This window comes from Scylla paramamosain, chromosome 6, assembly GCF_035594125.1.
Source record: "Scylla paramamosain isolate STU-SP2022 chromosome 6, ASM3559412v1, whole genome shotgun sequence".
Taxonomy (NCBI): domain Eukaryota; kingdom Metazoa; phylum Arthropoda; class Malacostraca; order Decapoda; family Portunidae; genus Scylla; species Scylla paramamosain.
Window position 1 is genome coordinate 4,017,865 of NC_087156.1, and position 24,821 is coordinate 4,042,685.

General features: G+C 36.7%; 1 protein-coding gene across 5 annotated transcripts in view; it reads left to right on the forward strand.

Annotated features, from left to right (window-relative positions):
- Positions 1-24,821, forward strand: part of LOC135101231 (transcription termination factor 2-like) — a 53,107-nt gene that overhangs the window by 25,967 nt on the left and 2,319 nt on the right. For 2 of the 5 annotated variants that reach the window (XM_064004868.1, XM_064004867.1), the window contains exons 17-23: positions 2,545-2,663; positions 3,307-3,416; positions 6,869-6,993; positions 9,139-9,321; positions 10,818-11,030; positions 16,467-16,624; positions 20,994-21,162. In XM_064004868.1, coding sequence (XP_063860938.1) covers positions 2,545-2,663; positions 3,307-3,416; positions 6,869-6,993; positions 9,139-9,321; positions 10,818-11,030; positions 16,467-16,624; positions 20,994-21,144 — 1,059 coding nt within the window. In that variant the 3' untranslated portion in view covers positions 21,145-21,162. Of the gene's footprint in view, positions 1-2,544; positions 2,664-3,306; positions 3,417-6,868; positions 6,994-9,138; positions 9,322-10,817; positions 11,031-14,770; positions 14,887-16,466; positions 16,625-19,438; positions 19,911-20,993; positions 21,163-24,821 lie in introns of those variants that run through there. The other 3 variants (XM_064004870.1, XM_064004869.1, XM_064004871.1) reach the window with 3 other exon arrangements.

The following is a 24,821-nucleotide window of genomic DNA, read 5'->3' on the forward strand; positions in this document are numbered from 1 at the left end:
ACACTCACAACAGTTTCTAACAACTGCCTCTACTTACTGTCTGGTGATGGCCGAGTTGATGTGCTTCATAAAGTAAAGAGTGCCTCACATCAAGGGGCCTCAGAGTTATGTTCCCTTTTAACCAGATCATCAATGCTTGCATCTCTTGTGGTTGTACATGCTGCTTCAAGAGTGGTGGTGGTCTTCAGCCACTTGTGTGGCACAAGTGAGGGCATTTGCCTTGTTTTTTATTAGTATTAGGGACACTTGCACTTGCAGCCTGCACTATCATCTGGTGGTGGTCACCATGCTGATTTGCCATCAAATGAGCATCTCACACTGCTTTTGTCTTCAGTCTGTTAGTCCTTGAGAGACTGTCTGAGATCCATTGAAAAAATCATTGAAGAATCCGTCAGCAGCTCCATTTCTTTAATTTGCTAAGCTAGAGCAAGGTTGAACCTATTTCAAGCTCAGCCATGTTCATGTGAGATCATGATCATCATGAAACCAGCTGGTGTCTTCTATAATGCAACCCTCTACTTTGATTACAACTCCAAGGGCCAGGGAGCTGACATCCATTCACATTCTTGGCTTGCTTCCATTCACATCCCATTTTCCTCGTATGGGATTTTTTCTCATGGCATCATTTGCAATCTCCTATAATCACCTCATCCCAGCTTGATGTGAGATGATCAACTCTTCCTTTGATGAATGTCACAGCAACTCTCAGTTGTCCACAAACTAGGAAGTCACCAACCAGTCTGCCACAGTTTGGAAAGAGTGATCTGGCACTTCTTTCACTTCCTTTTTGTGCTTCCAGTGCAGACTCCAATGTTCATCCCATAATCTTAAGCCCAATAAATGTGCACCATTACCAGCATGCTGAGGAGTCCCACTCCTTAAGCCTAAGTGGGTCAAGCAACACCTTTGGTCCTTGTATATCACTAATTGGTATTTAAATTTGCAGGTATGTTTTTTTCCAAGTCAGTCATCAACACATTAACTGATAACACTTTGTCTGCACCACTCTGTCTGTTTGCCTGCCTGTCTGCCATCAAAGTATTGACTTGGGTGTTAAGTTTTCTGAAATCCAGCACTGTCTGAGCTTTCTCTTTGTTATGCTGAATCACTGCCATCAAGGGAGTCAGTCAGTCCTTTCACTGGCCCATGGTCATCCTCTTCATATGGTGCTAGCCAACTACAAGTGATCCATTTCTTCCAGGTCTTTCTTATACAGTGTTCTGGCTTCATAGGGCACTGTATGGTCTTTGATCTGGTTCTGGAGGACACTTGGTGCACTTTCTGTGATTATTTCCATATGGCTGCCAGTGAGTTTGTTGCAGCATTGCAAGTCACACTGAAATAATGTTTGTAAACACTATCACTGCTGTACTAATTGCACAGATGGCTATGTCATCTTTTGTGAATCCCACACATAGCTCTACAATCACAGTAGTCCTACCTGGTGCCACTATGGCATTCATGCTGAGAATGAACAGCAGTATAAGAGGAATAGCATCTATCACAAACACACCCATATCAATATATGTTTTATTGCACAGGCAAAGGCTCTTGATCCCTGTATCTTCACAGAAATGCTTCTCACTACTCACTTTGGGTATGCTGATGACCTCTAGCTACTATGAACTGCAACATGACACATGGGCAGTGCATCATGAACATCCGGTGTCCACCAAGGCTGTCATCTAAACATTGTCCACCCACATCTCTGCAGTTGGTAGTGCCTATTCTACTCTTCTTCTGGCTGATGATGGAGGAAGTTTGTGCTGACATCTCTCCTTACTCATTCCTTTAACTAGCAGCCACAGTGTGCCCATCGTCTTGTTCCATGTCAGGCCATGTCCATGTCAGCCCCTGCTGTCTGCTGCAGAACTATGATGATGCAGCAAACAGTTTCAGTGAGGTGATTCAGGCTATTACACTCATAGCAGCACTGCCTTGTGAGTGCTTTCTGCTGCCACCCAACACCTGATTCTGGACACAAAGCACATGTCCTCAAAGCTAATAGAGCAGTTGACTCATTATGAAGAGGCAGGGGTAAACCAGTTTATGTATGATGTTGGGCCTTGCTGTGGATGTGTGTGGCCAGCTGTACTGTGCCTGGGCTCCTGAGGTATACAACAGTAGTCCATGAGACTTTCCCTTTCCATTGGGGGCCAACAGGGCCTGGTATATAGATAGATTACTGTAGAGGCCTAGGAAGGTAATGATACATTATCTGGCTTTGAGTGTTATCAGGCACTGTTTTTGCTGCCATTGATTGAGAGGGTATTGTACCAGGCTGTTATCCCCACAAAGGAGCATTTTCTACATAACATGAGAGATAAAAGAAATGTAATATGTTTACTGAAAGTTACATATATATGAATGTCAACATGAGAGATAAAGGAATGTAATATGTTTACTGAAAGTTACATATATATGAGTGTTGCTTATTTTGGGGGATGGTTAAAGGGAATAGACCTACAAAGACAAAGATATTTTGATTTGTGAGATCATAGCAACCCATAGATTACCAGTTTCATATTTTCTTTTGTTGGACAGGTTGATTTGCAAACAGGGAAAAAGATTGTGGATCTACCTAAGAAAACAGTTGTGCATCATGAGCTGTCTCTCACACAAGAAGAAAGAGAAGTCTATGACCGCATCTTTACATACTCTAGGTAGGTAGCCTCTTTTACCAGCTCCTTTTGCTTCAACCTTTCAATCTCATCCATATCCCTGTTTATCCATACATTCTTATATTCTTCATCTACAAACAACCTCCAAGACCCATTAATTACCTCTTCTGCTTGTACCTGTGTTGCAAACATTCTTATGGATCTCATTTTTTCTTCATATTTCCCAATTCTGTGGAACTCTTCCACTTGCTTTACTACCTGACTGTCTTCACTTGTCACTTTCTTCAGTAACTTATTCAACAGTTTCTTTTCCTTTTCCTCTCTTTGAATTCTGCTTTTACTATTTTCTCTTCCTTTAAGCCAAACACAGTTATTTGTTTATATTTTTCTACAGTGTCTCACTAACACGCGTGAGCGTGTGTGCATGTACATGTGTGTGTGTGTGTGTGTGTGTGTGTGTGTGTGTGTGTGTGTGTGTGTGTGTGTGTGCATGTGTGTGCATGTTCATGTGCTGTTCTTGCTCAGAATCTACAGATTTCTGTGAGTAGTGCAGTTTGTCATTTTGTATAGTGTTGCTGCATACATTTTACTAGAATAAAGAATATGTAAAGTGCAAACTTTTTACAAACAACGAAAAAAATTATAACTATTATGAAGAAATAACAGCAATTTTTCTCACTTCTAGGTCAGCTTTGGTTGAATACATGAAATCAAATGAGGAGAAAGAAAAGGAGAAGGCAGCTAAGTGGTCTGATGCAAGTAATCTTGCCACCAAACCTCCCAACAAGGAGGATGGTAAGTAAGACCTTATTTGGTTTAAATTAAATCTTTCATTGCGTCTTACTTTGCCAGTCCTTTGCCACTCAGGTTTATCCTATGGCCTGTTGTAGTTAATATGCTACATGCATATTAACTACATGCATGGTTCTATTCTCTTCAACATCCTTCCCTGGTGTCCACAGGCACATGAGATCTTCAGGATATTTTTCTACCCATTTCATATTTAGTGGTGACTTTCATGTCAAAATCCCTAGCAGTTCCTGTGTGATGGTCTTTTTGCCTAAAATGACTATATCATCTAAGCCAGTGGTTCTTAAACTGTGAGTGCCACAAGTTTCCAGGAAAGGGGGCATGGAATGTAAGAGGTGTTTTAATGATGATCTGAATGCTATCAGGAAATGAATGTGTTAGGTATGTAATGCTTCTCTCTCCTTTATAACCATGGGATGCAGCTGGAGTGGTGTCAGTATCTGAGTAGCAGCTTGACCAACAAGACAGTGATAAGTATTTAGTTTCTTGATAAGAATATAACTCCTGAAAATTGCTGCATTTGCAGTGTTTTTTTTTTTTTTGTGTGTGTGTGTGTGTGTGTGTGTGTGTGTGTGTGTGTGTGTGTTTGTGTTGTGTGTTTACTGTTTACTGTACTTTTGAATCTGAATTATAAAGAGTTGCACTTATTGTTGTTACTAATATTGTTGTTGCTATTATTGTTGTTGTTGTTGTTGTTGTTGTTGTTGTTGTTATAATTTTTTATTATTAATATGTATATTATATATGTTGTATATATGAAGTTAAGGAGTTCTAATTTTGGGGCTTTTCTGATATATGTATATAATAATTGCATAATACCTGCAGTTACATGTATATAATTATGACATTTTCTTATCATGCATGTTCCTGTTTATATATCTTAGGTACTCTTTTCCAGTGATCAAGGACTGTGAATGATATGGCAGTAGCACCAACTATATATGTGTATTAATGATGTATTGGATATCCTCCTCCTTGGAGCATCTGCTGTGGAAAATACTATCCACATTTTAAAAATAGCAAAAGATATGCATTAATATCCATAACTACATTTTCAGAAAACAAAAGCTCTGCCTCTGTCTCCATGTCAAAGAAACATTGAGGTTTGCAGATCTGTGTATGTGTGTGTGTGTGTGTGTGTGTGTGTGGATGACTGAAGGAGATTGACAGTGTGAAGGACTCTGAAAGTGTGTGAGAGAGAGAGAGAGAGAGAGAGAGAGAGAGAGAGAGAGAGAGAGAGAGAGAGAGAGAGAGAGAGAGAGAGAGAGAGAGAGAGAGAGTTTATGGGAGTCATGAGTGTGAGTTGAAGTAATCTTAAGTTTCAGTGAGGGAGAGTGAGGGTATGTGTGAATTGAATTGAATAGAAAGTAAGTGTGAGTGAGTTGAGAGATTAATAGAGTGAAAATGGCTGTGGATAGGAAGGAATAAGTAAATTGAGGGAAAGTCAGTGCAAAGGAGAAAACAAGTGTTGAGTTAAATTATGAAAACAAGTGAAAGATTAAGTATGGGTGAAAGTGAGAGTGGGGATGGGAGTGAGTGCCAATTAGAATGAGACTAAGTGAGAGTCAGTGGGAGAGAGAGAGAACACAAGTGTGAATGTGGAAGTTTGCAAAAGATGAAGTGTGAGTGATCTAAGTAGAATGAGATTGACTTAAAATGGGAATGGAATTATATGAGGGTGAGAGAGAGTGAAGTAGGATAGAGAATAAATTATATAGAATGAGTTAAAGGGGAAAGAGTGAGGTATCACTTCCTTGTCCCTTCATCTTGGAGAGATAAGGGAGGTGACAGGGAGGAAGTTTAAGACAAGACAAAAGCAGAAGGGAGAGGAAAGGAATAGGGAGGAAGGAATGTATTGTGAAGTAGACAGGAAAGGAGTTTGTAACAGAGGAATTAGAGCACGAGGGGCAAGGAAGTGAAGGAAGAGTGGAGGAAGATGGGAGTATGGGGAGAAAGTAGAGAATAAACATAAACAGGGAGGATGAGGAGTGAGTGAAGAATTAAAGAGAGAGAGGAAGAAGTGGGCAATAAGTATTCCATTTTTCCATCCTGTTTTCCTTTGTGTTCTTCCTTCATCCATGCCCTTCCTATTTCTACTCTTTCCATTTCCTTGCCCCTTGTACTCCCCTTCTCCTGTTACATCTTCTGCTTCTACATTCTTGAAATATATTATTCATATATATTATATAAGTGAACTCACTCTAAGCCATGAATAAAAAAAATGTGATTAATCTGCTCACCTACCAGCTGGCAAACTAAGTTTCTGGTGCCAGAGCAAAACTGGAGAACTCCACTTTATTCTATTCATCATTTCAATTTCTGACCCTTGATAACTGTTGTAATTTCTTTGTCCTTTAAAAGCTTCCCATCCATTTTATGGGGTTATTCTTCACTCAGTATTTTTAATTTTCCATTTTTTCAACTTTATCAATTTTTTTTTTCTTTATACTCTTCTTTCCTATTCACACTTTTTTTTTATATGGGATCATCTTATTAGTTCATTGACTGTTTCTGCCATTATAATAAATCTTTTCCACGTCTAGGGCTGTAACAAAGTTCTTAAGTAGAGAGATTGTGTTTAACATAAAAGTTATGCTTAGTTTCATGCTCAAGTTCCCAAACTGTGCTTAAAAGCACAAAATTAAGCATGGTCCAGGGCTTGCTTAACTGGACAAGGAGGAAAAGTCTTGTCACAGGTCCAGCTGGGTTTCCCTATTGATCTTTTTGGCTGTAAGATTCATCATCTCTTCTGTAGTAGAGAAAAAGACAGGAAGTGATAGTCGTTAAGTGGGAGCGTTTGGTCATGGTCATGGTCATGGTCATTAACACTGAGACAAAATATTTGTGCCTTGCATAGGATCTAATTTACTTATAAAAAGACTGAAATCATGCTTTCATGAAGATAAGTCATTATTTTTTGTTATTTGCTCCCAACTGTCAACACATTGTGCTAATAACAAAATTAAAAATGAAAGATTTTAATTCTTAGCATTGTCACAATTTTGTACATTGGTTCTGTGCTTAACTTTTATGCTTAGCCCAGACTTAAGCACAGTCTGAAGTACAACCTTAAAGGAAGCTCTAAAGTCAAATTATTCTAAGAATCTTTGTTGATACAGTCACAGCTTCTCATCGCTGTCATTTTCTGTAAGTCTGATTAATTATCTCTTTTGTTTCTCTCTACCCTCAGCAATTTCAGTTCAAATTCTCTTATTATCCAGTTAATATCTTCCACTTTGCTATTTAGAGATAATGTAGTCACTATTACATTGCTCCCACTTGATTTTAGTTTACCGAAAAAAATTTAGCCTCCAGCTCCTGGTAATTGGGTATTGTTTGCTATGTCATGCAAACATATCCATTCTGTGTGTGTGTGTGTGTGTGTGTGTGTGTGTGTGTGTGTGTGTGTGTGATAATCATATTTTGCATTTTCACAGAGGCCAAGTACACCCCAACTCTAGGAGGAGGAGCCCTTGTGAGTGGGAATGTTAAGGCTCACCATCTCTTGGTGCTGTTGCTTCGACTTCGCCAGATATGCTGCCATCCATCACTCATTAGCCAGGTGAGCTTGCTTCATATATGCATACAGAAATACTCTTGTATCCAACTACACCATATCTGACCTCACTCTTATCCAGGGATCTTGGCTTATCTCTCTCTACCCCATAACAAGGTGAAACAAGCCTGGTCAGGGATTCAATTCACCTGCCATTGCAGTATTATGTATTCCTGCTGCTAGAGGTATGCATGTCACATCCAATCATAAATATGTTACTAATCACAACATTCATACCCACATGCTACTGCCATGGCTCAGGTCCTTGCTTTCATGTACTTTCCCTGTCTCCTGCAGGCATTTTTTTACTATGACTTGTATTGGCAGTCTTCATAAATGAATCTGCCATCCCTCAGGAGATGGAGAGTTGTCTTGATGTTGGAGAAGAATTAGGAAATCATTGAGGAGATGGAATTGAGTTGATTGATCCCTTTCTTTTGACTCTCACTCTTTCTTAAATCTTCTGTCTTCAAGAACAGGCTACTTGCTTCTCTTTGAATAAATTCATCTTATGGTTTTAGTTGTCTTCCACAACTTCCTTTGCATTCACATCACCAGTATATTACACTGTCTTTTTTTTTTATTAATGATGTAGGCATAGTCATCAAGCAAAAGTTTTCTTCTTTCTCTTGTTGTTGGTGTGAATTCTATGATCCTAAAGGAAACAAAAATTTTATTCACTTTAAGAGATAATACTACATATGCACATTTCATTATACACATGGAAGTTAATAATAAAGTTCATAAAAGTAAAAGTACAAACAAAATGCTGAAAACACTGACTTACCTTTACAACATCTAGCTATCAGCTTTATCAACATATAGTTAAGCTGACTAACATTAATTTGCTTTGGGGCTTTACTAAAAAGCTCAGAGTTTAAAGTTTATGTCAGTTTGATAGGGGTTGAACAGAAAGAGTAATAAAACATTATCCCTTAATTACCATATATGGTGGAAACTTGGTTACTGAATGCCTCCCTTTTCCAAGAAATTGTTTTTTGAACAGATTTTTGATTGCTTCAGGTACCGTACCATAATTCAGTTCTTGAACATAGTTACTTTGTTTCAAATATTAAGAGACAAAGCAAAAGCTCCTGTTTATTATTAATTTATAGGTTCTATAAACATTTCCTTCGTTTTTATATATTTGGAGGAGAGACACAGTGTGTAAGACACTGATTTAATCTTTGAAATATAGTAAGTGTGATCCTGTTGAAGAGCCTTGATGTAAACAAACACTGTTTTGGCTTGCTCAGGAGTAATCCTGTCTCCGGAGCCATCTTTGGCTCTCTTGATGACCTTGCAATGCCATCATTACTGCACAATTGCATTTTCTCAGTACCCTTCCTCAGCAGCAAGGATATTCAATCAAGTAAGGATATTGTTTCCACAGGTGGCTCAGATTATTCCTGAGTGCTGAAAACTGTTTGTTTACATCGAGGCTCCTCTGTGGGATCACATTTACTGGATCTCAAAGATTAAATTGCTGTCTTACCCATTGTGCCTCTCCTCCAAATTCATAAAAAAACAAAGATTATATCTATAAAAACTATGAATTAGGAGTAAGTGGCAGCTTTTGTTTTGTCTTTTAGTATTTGAAATCAGGTAATTTTGTTTGATAGCTGATTTATGGTACAGCAACTGAAGCAATTATGGATTGAAAATATTGTTTGAAAACTGATTTGATTAAAAAGGGACATGTTCGATAACTGAGGTTCATTGTATGCCTCTATAATTGCTTGCTAGTTATCTGTTGGCCACATGTCTGTTCAGTGAAATGTCAGTTGTCCAATTTGGCCAAATGTGTGTCTGACTATCCTTTTCTGCCAGGGGCCAGTGGGGCTAAGAGTGTGAAAGATGTTTGTATGAATATGTGGTGCTTTGTCTAGGCCAGCCCCTGTAGGATTAGCAGCTTTGTATATATATATATATATATATATATATATATATATATATATATATATATATATATATATATATATATATATATATATATATATATATATATATATATATATATATATATATATATATATGTAGATTATTACTGTTGTTATTATTATCATTAATTATTATTATTATTATTATTATTATTATTATTATTATTATTATTATTATTATTGTCATTGTTATCTATTTTATGATTTACAGATGGTAAATGAAGAAAGTGTTGAAACAGATGAATTGGTATCAGATGAACACAGTGAGGTTGACCAAGACTTGATAGCACACATGTCAACCTTGAACATCAGTGAAAATGAGAGTGAGAAAGAGAGCACTGATGTGCTTACCACTGCCAATCCGGTCTTCAAGGATACATCCAAGAGCTCAAAGGTGGATATATTTATTTTGTTTATAATTTTGCTTATTCAGTTTGCTTATTCATTTGTGAAGCTTAGATACCCACAGATGTTGAAAAATTTCTGATATCTGTTACACCTGTGGATCCCCATTTTCTTATATAAGTAAAAGAAACTATGTCCATGTTTACATTTAAATTTTTTTCATTATTTATTTATATATTTTTTTAACACTAAAAATTACTATGTGGACTGGCTGGCCTCATCACTCAAATTGTCTCAATTCTCTTTTCCTGCATACATAATCATTACCATCACAACCACAAATGCTTCAAGGTAATAGCAACTCCCTTTGTACTTTTGTAACTCAACTCCCAAGAATGAAATCCTTACTAGTGGCTTACACCCAGCATTTGTAAACAATTGAAGGTTGTGTAACATCCAAGACATTGTTTTTGTTGTCCTGCTCAATTATGTGTGCTTTCTGAGTAATTATTTTAGTGATGGTGGCAACAGCAACTCAATTATGTTTTATATTTTCTCTCTTTAGACTTTATATTCATTTATGGCCTGTATTTATTTATTCTATAAGTTGGTCTGTTGTCATCTCTATCTTTTCCATGCACTCCATACCATTGAATCATCCTAATGCACATGTACCATTGGATCAATTTTTGTTGCCTCTTTCTTTTCTACCTTAGCTACAAATTTGCTTTTTTGTTCTGTATTTATTTTGAGAAATTCTTCTCATTTTTCATGGATCTCCCAAGCATTGTAGAACGTGGTCCAGGGCTTGTATTTTTCATAAAGGTATGAAAATGTCATAACTAAGACAAATGTATATATTAACTTAAAACATTTATTATAAGTTGTTTGTCACAAGTTATCAACTGAGCAAAATTGTGTCATAAGCATTAGCGATAATATGTAGGGCTTACTTGTTTTAAAATATTAAAAGGCAAACTATAAACTGTTGTTCATAACTTTTATTGTTTTTATAGATATTTCCCATATTTATATATATTTGGGGAAGAGATATAGTGGATAAGATAGCCATCAATTCCTTGAAATATGTTAAAAGTGATTCTGTAAAAGCATCTCAGTGTAAACAAATTTTTGAGATGTTTTAGAATGGTGAGAAATAAAATGCAAGGAAAAGCTTCAAAATAATAGTAGAAAAAGTTTTTAGGGAATGTAAGACATATTTTGAATTCCAAATATTTGTTCTAATTATTTGTGTATCACATTGATCTGCTTTAATACTTCACATTCCAATTTTCTCATTCATGATACTACTATTAGATTTAGATTTTAGCTTTTTATGATAATGTTTGTTTTTCTCTGTGTGGTAGGAAGGCCCCCATTTGGGCCTCCACAGTTGAAGGGTTAAGGATTTCATGATTTTTACCTATTTTTATTGAAGTATTAAATTTTTAGTTACCTATGTGGTCATGGTTTTTTGGATGACAAGTAGTTTTTTACAGTCATCTTAAAAATTTCTCAAATTGTTAATCTTGTCTCTGTTTCCAGATTAAATGTCTTGTTGATGAACTCAAACAACTGAGGAGTTCTGGCAGCAGAGACAAAGTCATTGTAGTATCCCAGTGGACTTCAATGCTGGAGATTGTTGGAAAGCATCTACAGGAAGCAGAAATTAGACACCAATACATAACTGGCAAAACATTAGTTAAGGATCGAGCAGCCATTGTTGAAGATTTTAATTTAAATCCCCGCGGACCACGGGTAAGATACGAAGTGAATACGTTTTCAGTAATCCAGAATATCAGATTCCTTTAGTATTCTGCTCATATATGCTGTATTGATAATTTTCTTTGTATTTAGTAGATACATATGCTGTCTAACACTAGAATTTCATGGGACATATCACTTGGTTCAGTATCTGAAAGGAAGAGTCTAATAATGAAAAGTTTTGAAACAAGGGAAGAAATGACACAAAAATTAATCATTTTGAAACTGGCAAGATGATATATATATATATATATATATATATATATATATATATATATATATATATATATATATATATATATATATATATATATATATATATATATATATATATATATATATGAAATTATAGATCATTGTAGGAAATAGTTATATACAACCTGATTGTGTTGCAAATATAGAAGAATCTAATTTTTGTGGCACATAGGTTGATAAACATGCATAAATGGAAATGCATTAATGGAACCAAAAGCATTATAAGAAAAATGAAACTTGGACTTGAGGGGATTATGCTATTGATAAAGAACAAGAACATTAATACTCCTCCAGTGAATTGTACTCTTGATGACTGCTTATATGCAGTCTTACAATATTAATACTTTGCAGTGAATTATACCCTTGATGACTATTTATATTCACTCTCACAAGAACATTAATGCTCCAGCAATGAGTTTTACCATTACAAAACTGTAGCTATCGGTCAAAGACAGTGTAGAAATGGATGTTTATCTTATGTATACAAGGAAATATGGAAGGGGTGAGATTCCATACTTATCTGCAAGGCTGCTGTATCCTTCTTGTTTGTGGACCCTCTTGATCTACTTCTTTAGTAGGGCTATCAAGGGGCATTGCTCCAGAAAATCTCATTGAAATGAAATCTTCAAAATCAAGATCACTCACAACAGATGTAGCATCATCCTGGTGTGACTGTCATGGCTGTGGCTAAAGTGGCAAGTTGAGTTGGATGCTGTGCTGGGCAGGTTGTGCTTGTTGGACTGACCAGGGATCTTGAACCAGCAAGTCACCACATCATTAAACTGTCTTGTGTCACTCCAGGTTGTAAATACAAGTTGACCATCAATACTTTGGCATCCTTGGTTCTATAACCATCCTGAATTGTAGTTGTTTTCCTAGATTAAGATTTATCCTTTGACATCTTTAATACACCTCATAATATGTCTAAAAAGACAAATAGTGTGCCAGGTATGTCAAAGAATGTTTCCAAAGAAAATGAAACTAAAATTGTACTAGATGTAAATCAAACACAAATGTCAGGAAACAAATCTGACAAACAAGTCAATGTATTTTGCTGCACCTTTCTGGTGTACCAATTGTTTTTCTCTATGAACCTTACACACTGAAATGCTGAAATCTCTATAACCACTCACAGTGATGTTCTAGCCCAAACTCTATAAAATATATTAACAATTTTGCCAGATATGCCCATACCGTTACTCCTTCACTGTCAAAGTCTCTGCATGATTAGTTGATCATGATCTGTACTCTTTTCATCTTTCATTGTTTCTTGTTTACACATCTGTTTCTTTGAATTACTATCAGTACAGGACTGGTTCAATTTTTCCTGCTGCTTTGTTATATCCTAAACAGCTGATGATGCTGTGCCATAGGCTTCACACAGGCGACAAACATAAACACCATAGAGCTTTTGTGACACTTTTATTGTTAATGTGTTATGTTTGTATTTAGTGCCATGATTTTTACTTCCTTTTTCTTTTGAAGTCATAGCTAATATGAAATAAGGTCACAAATAAAAAAAAAAAAAAATCTGAGAAAAGAATTGTTGAGCACCGATTGCACACACACACACACACACACACACACACACACACACATCTGGAAAAGATAGGTGATGTAAATGGAAAAATGCTGAAATGGATGGACGATTTCTTTAAAAACAGAGAGATGTGAACAATAATTAGGGACCAGACATCAGTGTGGAGCCCATTATTAAGTTGGGTCACCCAAGGGTCAGTGTTGGCACCAATAATGTTTGTGGTGTACATAGATGATATGGTGGAGAATGTATCCAGCATGTGAGTCTTTTTGCTGATGATGCAAAAGTGAAGGGAACGGAAGATTGTGAAGAATTACAAAGAGATATAGACAAGGTGTGGGAGTGGAGCAACAGATGGCAAATGGAATTTAACTCTGGTAAGTGTAAAAAGATGGAATTTGGAAAAAGTAACAGAAGGTGTAGCTATAACTATAAGATGGAAAATGAAACAATAAATAAGACAACAAGAGAAAAAGATCTGGGAGTGATTTTCTCAGAGAATTTATCACCAGAAAAACATATTAACAAGATAACAGGTGAAACTCTCAGCCTACTAAGAAACAAGAGTTGCCTTTGCTTATCTGGATACAGAAATGATGAGGAAAATAATCACCACAATGATACGTCCAAGATTAGAATACGCAGCGGTAATTTGGTCACCACAATGAAAAAAAGCACATAAGAAAGTTGGAAGGAATACAGAGAGCAGCAACAAAGATGATAACAGAATTGCAAGATTTGTCATATGAGGAGCAACTAGCTAGAATGCAACTCCCAACCTTGGAAATAAGATGAGAGAGGTGATGATTGCATTGTACAGATTGCTGAGTGGGATGGAAAAACTAGATAGGGAACATCTCTTTATAATGAACGAAAGAGAAACAAGAGGACATGGAAGAAAACTAAAATAAAAACCTGCAGAAGGGACATAAAGAAGTTTAGCTTCCCTCATAGAAGCATAGAGGCATGGAATGGACTGGAAGGGGAAGTGGTGTATGCTATGAATATTCATGACTTTAAGGAAAAGTTGGATAAAAACAGTTATGGAGACGGGACAGTACGAGCTTAGTTCCTTTCCCATATATCATAACTAGGTAAATACAATTAGGTAAATACACACACACACACACACACACACACACACACACACACACACACACACACACACACACACACACACACACACACACACACACACACACACACACACACACACACTACTGGGCTTTGTCAATGGACTGGCAGTTTAAGACAAAATTGCTCCCATTATCAAAGTTGCTCTTGGGTTTTCTTGCTTCATTTCTATCTTAACATACTCCACAGACAACAGAGCAATAGTAATTAGTAATTTGTCAATATAACTCTATACAGAAATTGATACAGTAAAATCCCTCTTATCCGGCATCAACGGGACCGCCGACATGCCAGATACTTGAATAGAAGTGAAATTATGTCCACAATCACCACCCTACACTCATGCATCTTATCATAACAAAGATCGGCAGATCTTAATCAGCAGCTGATCTGATCAGCTGCTTAAGTGTAAGCACAACACACTTCCTCTTTTCTACAACTTTAGGCATGATGAAGGCGTCAGGCGATAAACAGTGCACACGCGGGCGGGACTGAGTCACTGAGTAAACACAGTGCAGTGGGCCGCGGTTGGCGTGAAGCAGTGCACTCTGGTGGTGAGGGGACAAAGTATGCCGGATGAGAGGGATTTTACTGTATTAATGTAAAATCTAGTAGGACTTTTATACTTACATATAGAGCATAGTTTGGTGCTCTATTATTTTTCATTACTTTTTTCTTGCTTTACTTTTTTCCTGACATAATCCACAGACAACAGAGGGATAGCAGTTTGTCCATATAACTCCATACAGATGTTGATAATATGTAAGATATATAAAATACCTGGTAAATGATAGGTGTCTTTCAGGAGCAATTTTTGATGCAGAGGGAAAATTCACACAACAGTGGTGCCATGCTACAACTGTTGTGCCATCTGTGGCTGCAGGCAGTGAGCTAATCACATGGCTATGGGATTTTTAAAAGGTAGAGATTATAGCCAGATTAAATGAGGTTCCAAATTAAAGGATGCCAGAGTATTGATGATCAACTTGTAAAACTAGTATCAGCAGCAGTTCTGCTGCTGCTGTAGTAATAGTAGAAGAAATAGTTGCTGTTGTTGTTATTCATGTTACTCTTGATGTAGTGGTAGTAGAAATAGTTATTGCTGTTGTTGAACAAACCAGGTTTTCTAGAGCAACTGGTGCAGCACCCTATTTGTATAGTTGATCACCTTGAAGATATTATGCCCAACATCCTAACTCTTTCTTAACCTCTAACCCTTCAGTTTACAGTGTCAAATTGTTCACTTCATTGGGCTCCTCCAGTCACAACCTTTTCTGTACCTTGTCCAATCTCTAGTACTGCCTTAGGAGCCAGCAAAGTAGGGGTGCTTCTGGCATTACATTTCTGCCAAGTGGAATTGTCTAAGGAGGTGCTATGCTGATTTTCCATGGAATAATTTTTACTTCCATGTAAGAGAAGTATTTCTTTATGCTGAGTCCATGATGAAGGTGATAGTCACTGGTGTGGGGGTATACATTCAACACACTTTCTCTGATCCTAACTTCATTAATTTTCTCTAATGCCTTAGGAAGCCAAGTGTCCTTTGTCATCTCTGGAAGATTTTTTGCTATCTCACAGCTGCTTGCTTTAAACAAGGGCATTATATGTTCCTGTATGGAGTATGTCTTACATATGGGACTCCATTCTTACATGTCTTTACAGGTTTGAGTTAAAGGCTTTTCAGCTTAAACATTCCTCCTCTGACTGACTGTCTAACCTTTCAGCTCACTGCAATGTTGCATGTCTTCCCTTTTTAATGCTGACTGCTCTTTTGAACTTGGTTAGTGCATGCCTCCCCCACTCCTTCCATGGGTTTGGTGCACAAGATTCTCCTCCTGCTCTCATCCCACCCACCTTCTTGATGCAAGAATTAGCTGGTATCTCAGCTCTATCATTCCCTTTTACTAGTAGATTGAACTCTACCTGAATCCATTTCCTCCAAACCAAAATTGACTTTTCTTTTGTAGGGAGATGGGTGAAAATCAGTTACTGGATCTTTTCTTTGCAATTTGTGTTTCTCCATGGATTGTTCTCCCTTGTGCAAAAAAAAAAAAAAATAATAATAATTAATGAATTAATGAATTAATTAATTAATTAATTTAATTAAATTAATTAATAAATAAAATAAAAAATAAATGAAAAAAAAGAATAAAATAAATAAATAAAATAATTAATTAGATAAATAGAAATAAAAAACAAATAGATAAAATAAAAATGAAAATAAAAATAAATAAATAAAATAAAATAAAGTAAAAGAAAAGAAAAGAAGAGAAAAAGAAAATTAGTTGACAGCAATGTAGAGAGTAAAGTAGTCCAATCTGATAATTTCCTTATATTCTGTTCCCTGGGAAAACAGAAACTCTGATTGGAACTTAATGAATATAAACCTTATTAACTCTACATCTTGTGCTTAAAATAATGATTGTTCATAATATTGCCATGTCTTAAGAAAAAATGTATTACTTTGATATTAATGCAGAATTTACTGCCTCATTTTAAAGGTGATGCTTCTGTCTTTGGCTACTGGAGGTGTTGGCCTGAACCTTGTAGGAGCCAACCATTTGTTTATGCTAGACATGCACTGGAATCCCCAAATGGAAGCTCAGGCTTGTGATCGCATATACCGAGTTGGCCAGACCAAGCCTGTCACAATTCACAGGTAGGTTATAAAACCTTCTTGATGTAGCACTCAACCAGTTTCTACTTGGGAGAAATTTATCAACATAACACTGCTGTTATAAATTTTGGTCAGTGAAATACCCTGGGCAAGCTACACCTCCTCCTCCTCCTCCTCTAGAATACTGTGTACAGTTCTGGTCACCATATTACAAAAAAGACACTGAAAAACTAGAAAAGATACGGTGTAGAGTCACAAAGATGATTCCAAGATTGTGTAATAAGCCATATGAGGAACGAACGGAAGGACTAAACCTATTTAGTTTAACAAAGTGCAGGATAAGAGGAGACCTAATTGAAGTGTTCAAAATTTTTAGAGGATATAGTAACCTTGATGCAAATAAATATTTTACCATTGATCATTCTAACCTAACAAAAAATAATGGATTCAAGATTATACCCAAACATTTTAAATCCTATGAGGCCAAACATTTTTTCTTTAATTAATTGCACAGTAAATATCTGGAATAAACTTCCCGCAGAAATCGTAAACAGACAAATATTTAAAAGCAAATCCCTAACAAGCTCTCTTCTTGTCTGAATAATTACTAAATTCACTAATAAACTCTTATTTTACAGACACCAATTTTATTATAAATTATATTAACTTTCAGATAGGCATATAGAGTTCACCATAGGGTGAATAGTAGAACTTCCTTTCATCCTTTCCTATGAAAATTCCATGTCAGTTTTTCCATACTGCATGGTACTTTTCCCTATTATTTCCATGTTGGCACAATTTATTTCTTATTTTTTATTTTTTATTTTTATTATTATTATTATTATTATTATTATTATTATTATTATTATTATTATTATTATTTTTATTATTATTATTATTTTTATTTATTTATTTTTTTTTTATGTAGGAGGGACACTGCCCAAGGGCAACAAAAATCCAATAAACAAAAAAAGTCTACTGAGATGCCAGTCCCAGAAAAGGGTCCAAAGCAGTAGTCAAAAATTGAAGGATAAGTGTCTTGAAACCTCCTCCTTGAACGAATTCAAGTCATAAGAAGGTGGAAATACAGAAGCAGGCAGGGAGTTCTAGAGTTTACCAGAGAAAGGGATGAATGATTGAGAATACTGGTTAACTCTTGCATTAGAGAGATGGACAGAATAGGGGTGAGAGAAAGAAGAAAGTCTTGTGCAGTGAGGCCACGGGAGGAGGGAAGGCATGCAGTTAGCAAGATCAGAAGAGCAGTTAGCATGAAAATAGCGGTAGAAGACAGCTAGAGATGCAACATTGCGGCGTTGAGAGAGAGGCTGAAGACAGTCAGTTAGAGGAGAGGAGTTGATGAGATGAAAAGCTTTTGATTCCACTGTCTAGAAGAGTGGTATGAGTGGAACCCCCCCAGACATGTGAAGCATACTCCATACATAGATGGATAAGGCCCTTGTACAGAGTTAGCAGCTGGGGGATGAGAAAGACTGGTGAAGACGTCTCAGAACGCCTAACTTCATAGAAGCTGTTTTAGCTAGAAATGAGATGTGAAGTTTCCAGTTCAGATTATAAGTAAAGGAAAGGCTGAGGATGTTCAGTGTAGAAGAGGAGGACAGTTGAGTGTCATTAAAGAAGAGGGGATAGTTGTTTGGAAGGTTGTGTTGAGCTGATAGATGAAGGAATTGAATTTTTGAGGCAATGAACAATACCAAGTTTGCTCTGCACCAGTCAGAAATTTTAGAAAGATCAGAAGTCAGGCGTTCTGTGGCTTCCCTGCATGAAATGTTTACTTCCTGAAGGGTTGGACGTCTATGAAAAGACATGGAAAAGTGCAGGGTGGTATCATCAGCGTAGGAGTGGATAGGACAAGAAGTTTGGTTTAGATCATTAATGAATAATAAGAAAAGAGTGGGTGACAGGACAGAACCCTGAGGAACACCACTGTTGATAGATTTTGGAGAAGAACAGTGACTGTCTATCACAGTAGCAATAGAAAGGAAATTTGAGATTGAAGTTACAGAGAGAAGGATAGAAGCTGTAGGAGGGTAGTTTAGAAATCAAAGCTTTGTGCCAGACTCTTATCAAAAGCTCTTGATATGCCCAAGGCAACAGCAAAAGTTTCACCAAAATCTCTAAAACAGGCTGGAGGGAGTGGTGGGTGGGGAGGAGCCTTCTGTTATGCTGTCCTGTCTCCCTTCTCTGTAGCTAGTTAGAAATAGTTACCAAACAGCCTTGCAAGGACCAAGAGGTCTGTTGTTTGGCTTTCCTTTGTATTCCTCCTCCTCCTCCTCCTTTAGTTTAAGGAACTAAATTTATTTTCTCTTGAGAAGCAGAGTAAGAGGAGACCTTATTACGCTTTTTAAAATTTTTAATGGTTTCACAAATATGAATATTGAAAAATAGCTATCAGTTGATCGATCAAATGTCACTAGAAACAATGGTTTTAAAATTGTAGGTAAACATTTCATAAAAAATGAAGCCAAACACTTTTTCTTTAATTGCATAGTAAATATATGGAATGGTCTGCCATCAAATGTTGTTGACTCAGGTAGTATCAAAACATTCAAAGTTCACCTAGACAAATACTTTGAATCTTATCTCCAGTTGTCACTGGTCATCTCCGAATAACTTGCGCTTTTCTGATCTCCTGGGCCTCTGATTGTGCTCAAAATTGCCTGTTAGCTTTAATTATTCTCAACCTCCATACATGACAGATAGTTTGGAGTGAGCAGTCACTACTTTTGCTCTCGATCTGTGAAGGGCTGTGGATAGTCAAGAGCCCTGACAGTTGATGACCATCATTTGGATTTAAGGTCACCACTGCATCCTTTAAAGGGAAGTGCACTTTTACAGTGGTTGTATGGCAGTACAGTGGCCTGATTGACTGCTGCCTCTCTTGAAAGCACCAGGCAAGGCTGCCACACCACCTCTTTGACTCCACGCTGTGTCTACATACACGCTACACAACACTGCCAACACGCACAGATATCCCAGAGTTAATGGTCACCACTACTACTCTCGACCTGTGATGGGCTGTGTTTGGAGAGGGCCTTGTCAAGTATTGATCACCATCGGGAACTAAAGGAACTAACAAGGATCAATGTTGCAAAGGGAAACCAGTGTACGGCAACCCTACAGGGAAAGTATGCTATCTCAGTGAATTGAACAGAGCTGGGGCTTGATTGACTGCTGCCTCCCTAGAAAGCGCCAGGCAAGGCTGCCACACCACCCATTTGACATACACACTGTGCATCCACGTACACGATGCACACAACATTACATTTACCAAGTTTTAACACCTTTGCCCACAAACACTAATAGTCAGATGTAGATTACGTATTTCCTTTTCACTCTCTACAAAAATTCCATGTGGTTTTTCAATATCACATGGTTTCACCTTTTTTCCTGCCAGCCTTGGCTGGAGGGAGGGGTGGGTGGGGAGGAGCCTTCTGCTTTGCTGTCCTGTCTCTATCACTGGTAGTTAGCAAATAGTTTCAACAAAGCCTAGTAAGGACCTCAGGGTCTGTTGCTGTTTGTCTTCCTTAGTATTCCTTTGTATTGTATTCCTCCTCCTCCTCCTCCTCCTCCTCCTCCTCCTCCTCCTCCTCCTCCTCCTCCTCCTCCTCCTCCTCCTCCTCCTCCTCCTCACTCTTGTTACTAAAACTTGCTTTGCTATTGTTTTCTGGTCATTGCATTATCATGAAATAATGCATAATGGGAATGGAAATGGAATAAGAATGAGTTGTGAAGTTTAAGCTGAGTGCATGCCACCCAGCCACACAAACTTCTCTATTAGAAGTCTTTGTTTCCACCATAGAAACTTCATGTGAAATAATGATATCACTGATACACATTGCCCATGGCAGTACATAGGAGAAACTTTTTTACGTTGTTGCATGTACACATTTTGGACTAGTGGTATAGAAGGGTTAAGAACAATCGGATTTTTTTCCCATGTGTTTGTATAATAACATTGTCTCTTTTATACACATTTGAATTTTAAACTCTTATTCATAAATGGATCAATGTCAATAAAACAGTAAGCCGATTTTTTGCCTTTGAAAAACTTTGGTCAGCCTTGCTATTCATGTCTTTGCCACCTTCCTCTTTCTTAGCTTCATCCTTATTTGACTTGACTGATTCTTTTTGGTCCTCTTCACTTAATTCCTCATAGAATGACTGGAGTAGTTGCTTTACATGCTCAATCTGGATGTCTTCCAAACCTTCAACAACAAGACATCTCAAAGTTTTTACAATATACATAAGCACTTGACCAACCTTAATATTAAGGAAACCATAATTAAAAATGTCTCCAAAAGGGGATGGTCATGTAATAAGAGCTTCTGCCTCTCCTTATCAGGTATTCCCTCCATAAGTGAAATTTGAGGTATTTTCATATGTATTTCAGATTCATCGTAGAGAATACTGTTGAGAAAAAAATAATTGAGCTCCAAGAAAAGAAACTCCAGCTTGCAGATGGAATACTGTCTGGTGCCAAACACAAGACAAGTAATAAACTGACCCTGGAAGATATGAAGACTCTTTTCAACGTGACTTAAATTGGTGGTTTCCATCAGGTAAATTTTTAATCTATTTATAAGTATAAGTAAATTATAGGTCACATCCAGTATTAATAAATGGTCTCTTAAAATACATTACCAAAATGTGTGTGTATACACACACACACACACACACACACACACACACACACGGCAGCAGCAGAGCTGACAGGATGTGTTTCCTAGTGCTCTACATATAGAAGGAAGGAATAAAACAAATCGCTCGTGGTGGAACAAGTTATGATATGAAGACGTAGGAATACCTAGGTGGTAAATAGGTAAACAGTATGTGAGTATATTATTTTATCCCGTCTCTAGGAGAGTTTGGTTGGTTTGTTTACAATTTGGACAAAATGGTGGAGGGCGGCACCCCAAAAGAACGGGGGTTCTTCAAAGGTTTTACTGGTGAGGAAAGAGAACTAAATTATAGATTGCAGTGTAGAAGAATTTTATATATGGAAGAAATGATGGACAAGTTAGTGGAGGGAATAAAGACATTGCAGGCACACCAGAAGGAGACAGGTTGGTGATTATTATGGCAAAGTTGATGGAGATGGAAGATAAAAATGAGAAGTTAAAGGTGGAAAATGACTGTTTAAAGAAACAAATAAAGGAAAAGTAAAAACTGTTCAGAAAAGAAATGAGGAAATGAAGGCAAGTGTAAAGGATGTGGAAATGAGGGAAAATAAGTGGTTAAATGAACATAAATTTGAAGAAGAATCCCTAAAGAAAATAATAGAACAACAAGAAAATGAGAAACAAATCCTGAGACAAAAGTGGTAAATGTCATTAAAGAAGAGAAAAAGTTAGTGAGAGACACTAGTAGAAATATATAAGCAAGTAATTGTATTTGGTTTAAAAGGAAGAGAAAATAGTAAGCAGAATTCAAAGATAGGAAAAGGAAAAGAAAATGTTGAACAGGTTACTGAAGAAAGTGACAAGTGAAGACAGCCAGGTAGTAAAGCAAATGGAAGAGTTCCATAGAATTGGGAAATATGAAGAAGAAAAATGAGACCCATAAGAATAAGATTTGCAACACAGGTACAAGCAGAAGAAGTAATTAATGGGTCTTGGAGGTTGTCTGTAGATGAAGAACATAAGAATGTATGGATAAACAGTGATATGGATGAGGCTGAAAGGTTGAAGCAAAAGGAACTGGTAAATGAGGCTAAACAAAAAAACACGATGAATGGAGGAGAAGTTTTCTGGAGAGTAAGAGATATGAGAATAAAGAAATAGTACATCAAACAGTAAGTAAGGTATGTTATACTAATATAAATGTATTAATGTTAACTAAAATGGAATTGAATGAGTTGTTAAGCAGAACTGCACTGGGTGTTGTTGTATTATGTGAGACAAAATGGAAAAATGAATGGGGAACTCCTGACATTGGTGATGATAAATATAATTTATGGATGAAAAATGGAAGTGACAAGAGAGGAGGTGGAGTGACAATTCTGACTAAAAAATGTGTCAAAGTGAAGACGGTAATAAAAAGTGAAGACAAGTCTGAAATTCTACAAGTGATGATTAGAAGTGGAAATGGAAGGATAATGAATTATGTAGGAGTGTACGTGCCACCTATGACCAACGCTTGGCGAAAAGAAGAGCATGAAGAGATGTTGGTAGATGTGCTAAAAAGATCCTTAAAAGATAGTGATGGAAAGTAGTGATATAGTTATTGTTGGTGATTTTAATTGTAAGGAGATAAATTGGGAGACATTGACAACTACTGGAAGTGAGAGCTCATGGAGTAATAGACTATTAAACTGGGCAGTGAAAAACTTGATGACTCAATGGGTTGATTGTGATACCAGATTTAGTGGAAGAGATAAATCATCAAGACTTCATTTAGTGTTTACCAAGGACATGGATTATTGAAACTATACACTATGATAGCCCTCTAGGTAAAAGTGATCATGTGTTGATGGAATTTAATTTGAAATATGAAAATGTAATCATTGATGAAAATTATAAGGTAAGAAGATTTAAATATAGTAAAGCTGACTTTGAAAAATTAAGAAAGTACTTAATTGCCATGGACTGGAAAGACTTTGAAGATTTAGAAGATGTTCGGGAAAAATGGGATGAATTTATAAGGGTATATAATTTTGCTATGGAGAAATTTGTACCTAAAGGAGGAGCAAGATGTAGAAAGGGTTAAGAATGATTCAATACAAAATGCAAAGATGCTAGAAATTGTAAATCAAATGCTTGGAATAGATGGAAGAAGAGGAAAACTTGAGAGTAGATGAGAGAGTTTATTGATGCTAGAAATAAGTACGTTGAGAATGGAGAGAAGAAACTATGAAAGAGATATAATAGATAAGTGTATAAATTAACCCAAACTGTTCTTTAGACATATTAATGGGAAGATGAAGAAGGAAGATTGAAAGTTGAAGGAAGAATCTATGATGATGCACAGGACATGGTGGAGGTTATGAACAATAGTTTCAGATCGATATATACTGTGGAAGGGGAGTTTGATGCCGGAAGGGATAAGTTGGTGAGGAATATACTAAGCACAATCCTAGTCAGTTATGAAGAAATATTTAAGATGATGAAAGAACTTGAAGTAAATAAACCAATTGGTCCAGATGGAGTATCAAACTGGATATTGAAGGAATATAGAGAACAGCTGGGTGATAAAATTCACAGTCTAGTGATGACATCACTATCACAGGGAAGAGTACCAAAAGATTGGAAGAGAGCAAATATTACACCAATATACAAAGGAGGAAATATGGAAAATCCACTAAATTACAGACCAGTGCCCTTGACTAGTGTTGTAGGAAAATTATGTGAAAAACAATGAAGGAAAGATGGATGGAACAGTTGGAAAGAGATAAAGTTTTAGATTGTCAATTTGGATTTAGGAGGGGAAGATCATGCTCCCTGAACTTACTGTTGTTTTATTTAAGGGTAGTTGATATTGTGCAGGAGAGAGACGGATGGGTTGATGATGTCTACTTAGACTTGAAGAAGGCATTTGACAAAGTACCGCACTGAAGATTGCTATGGAGGATAAAAAAAATATGGAAAGATCGGAGGAAGACTGCTGGAGTGGATGGAGGATTATCTGGATGATAGAGAGATGAGAACAGTAATACAAGACCAAAATTCATCTTGGCCGAAAGTAACTAGTGGTGTCCCACAGGGGTCAGTGTTGGAACTGATAATGTTTGTAATATATGTGAACGACATAAATGAAGAAATAGACAGTTATATGAACTTACTTGCAGATGAGGCTAAGCTGATGAGAAGGGTAGAAAATGTAAATGACTGTATGGTATACTGCAAGATGATTTAAATAAGATAAATAGATGGAGTAAATCTTGGCAAATGGAATTAAGTTTAAGTAAATGTAAAGTAATGGAGTTTGGTAAGAGTAAGAAAAGAATACAATATCATTATGAGATGGAAGGTGTGAAGTTAAAGAAGTCAAAAGAGGAAGAGGATTTGGGAGTAACAGTTACTGAAAATTTGACTCTGGACAGACACATTGATAAAATTACTGGAGAGATGATGAATTTGTTAAAAAGAGTAAGAATGGCCAGATGAGTGGAGAAAAAGTGTGCTAGTGCCAATTTTCAAGAACAAGGGAGATGTACAAAGCTGCAACAACTATAGAGGAATTAAGTTGTTGAGTCATGCAATAAAGATATGGGAAAGAGTCG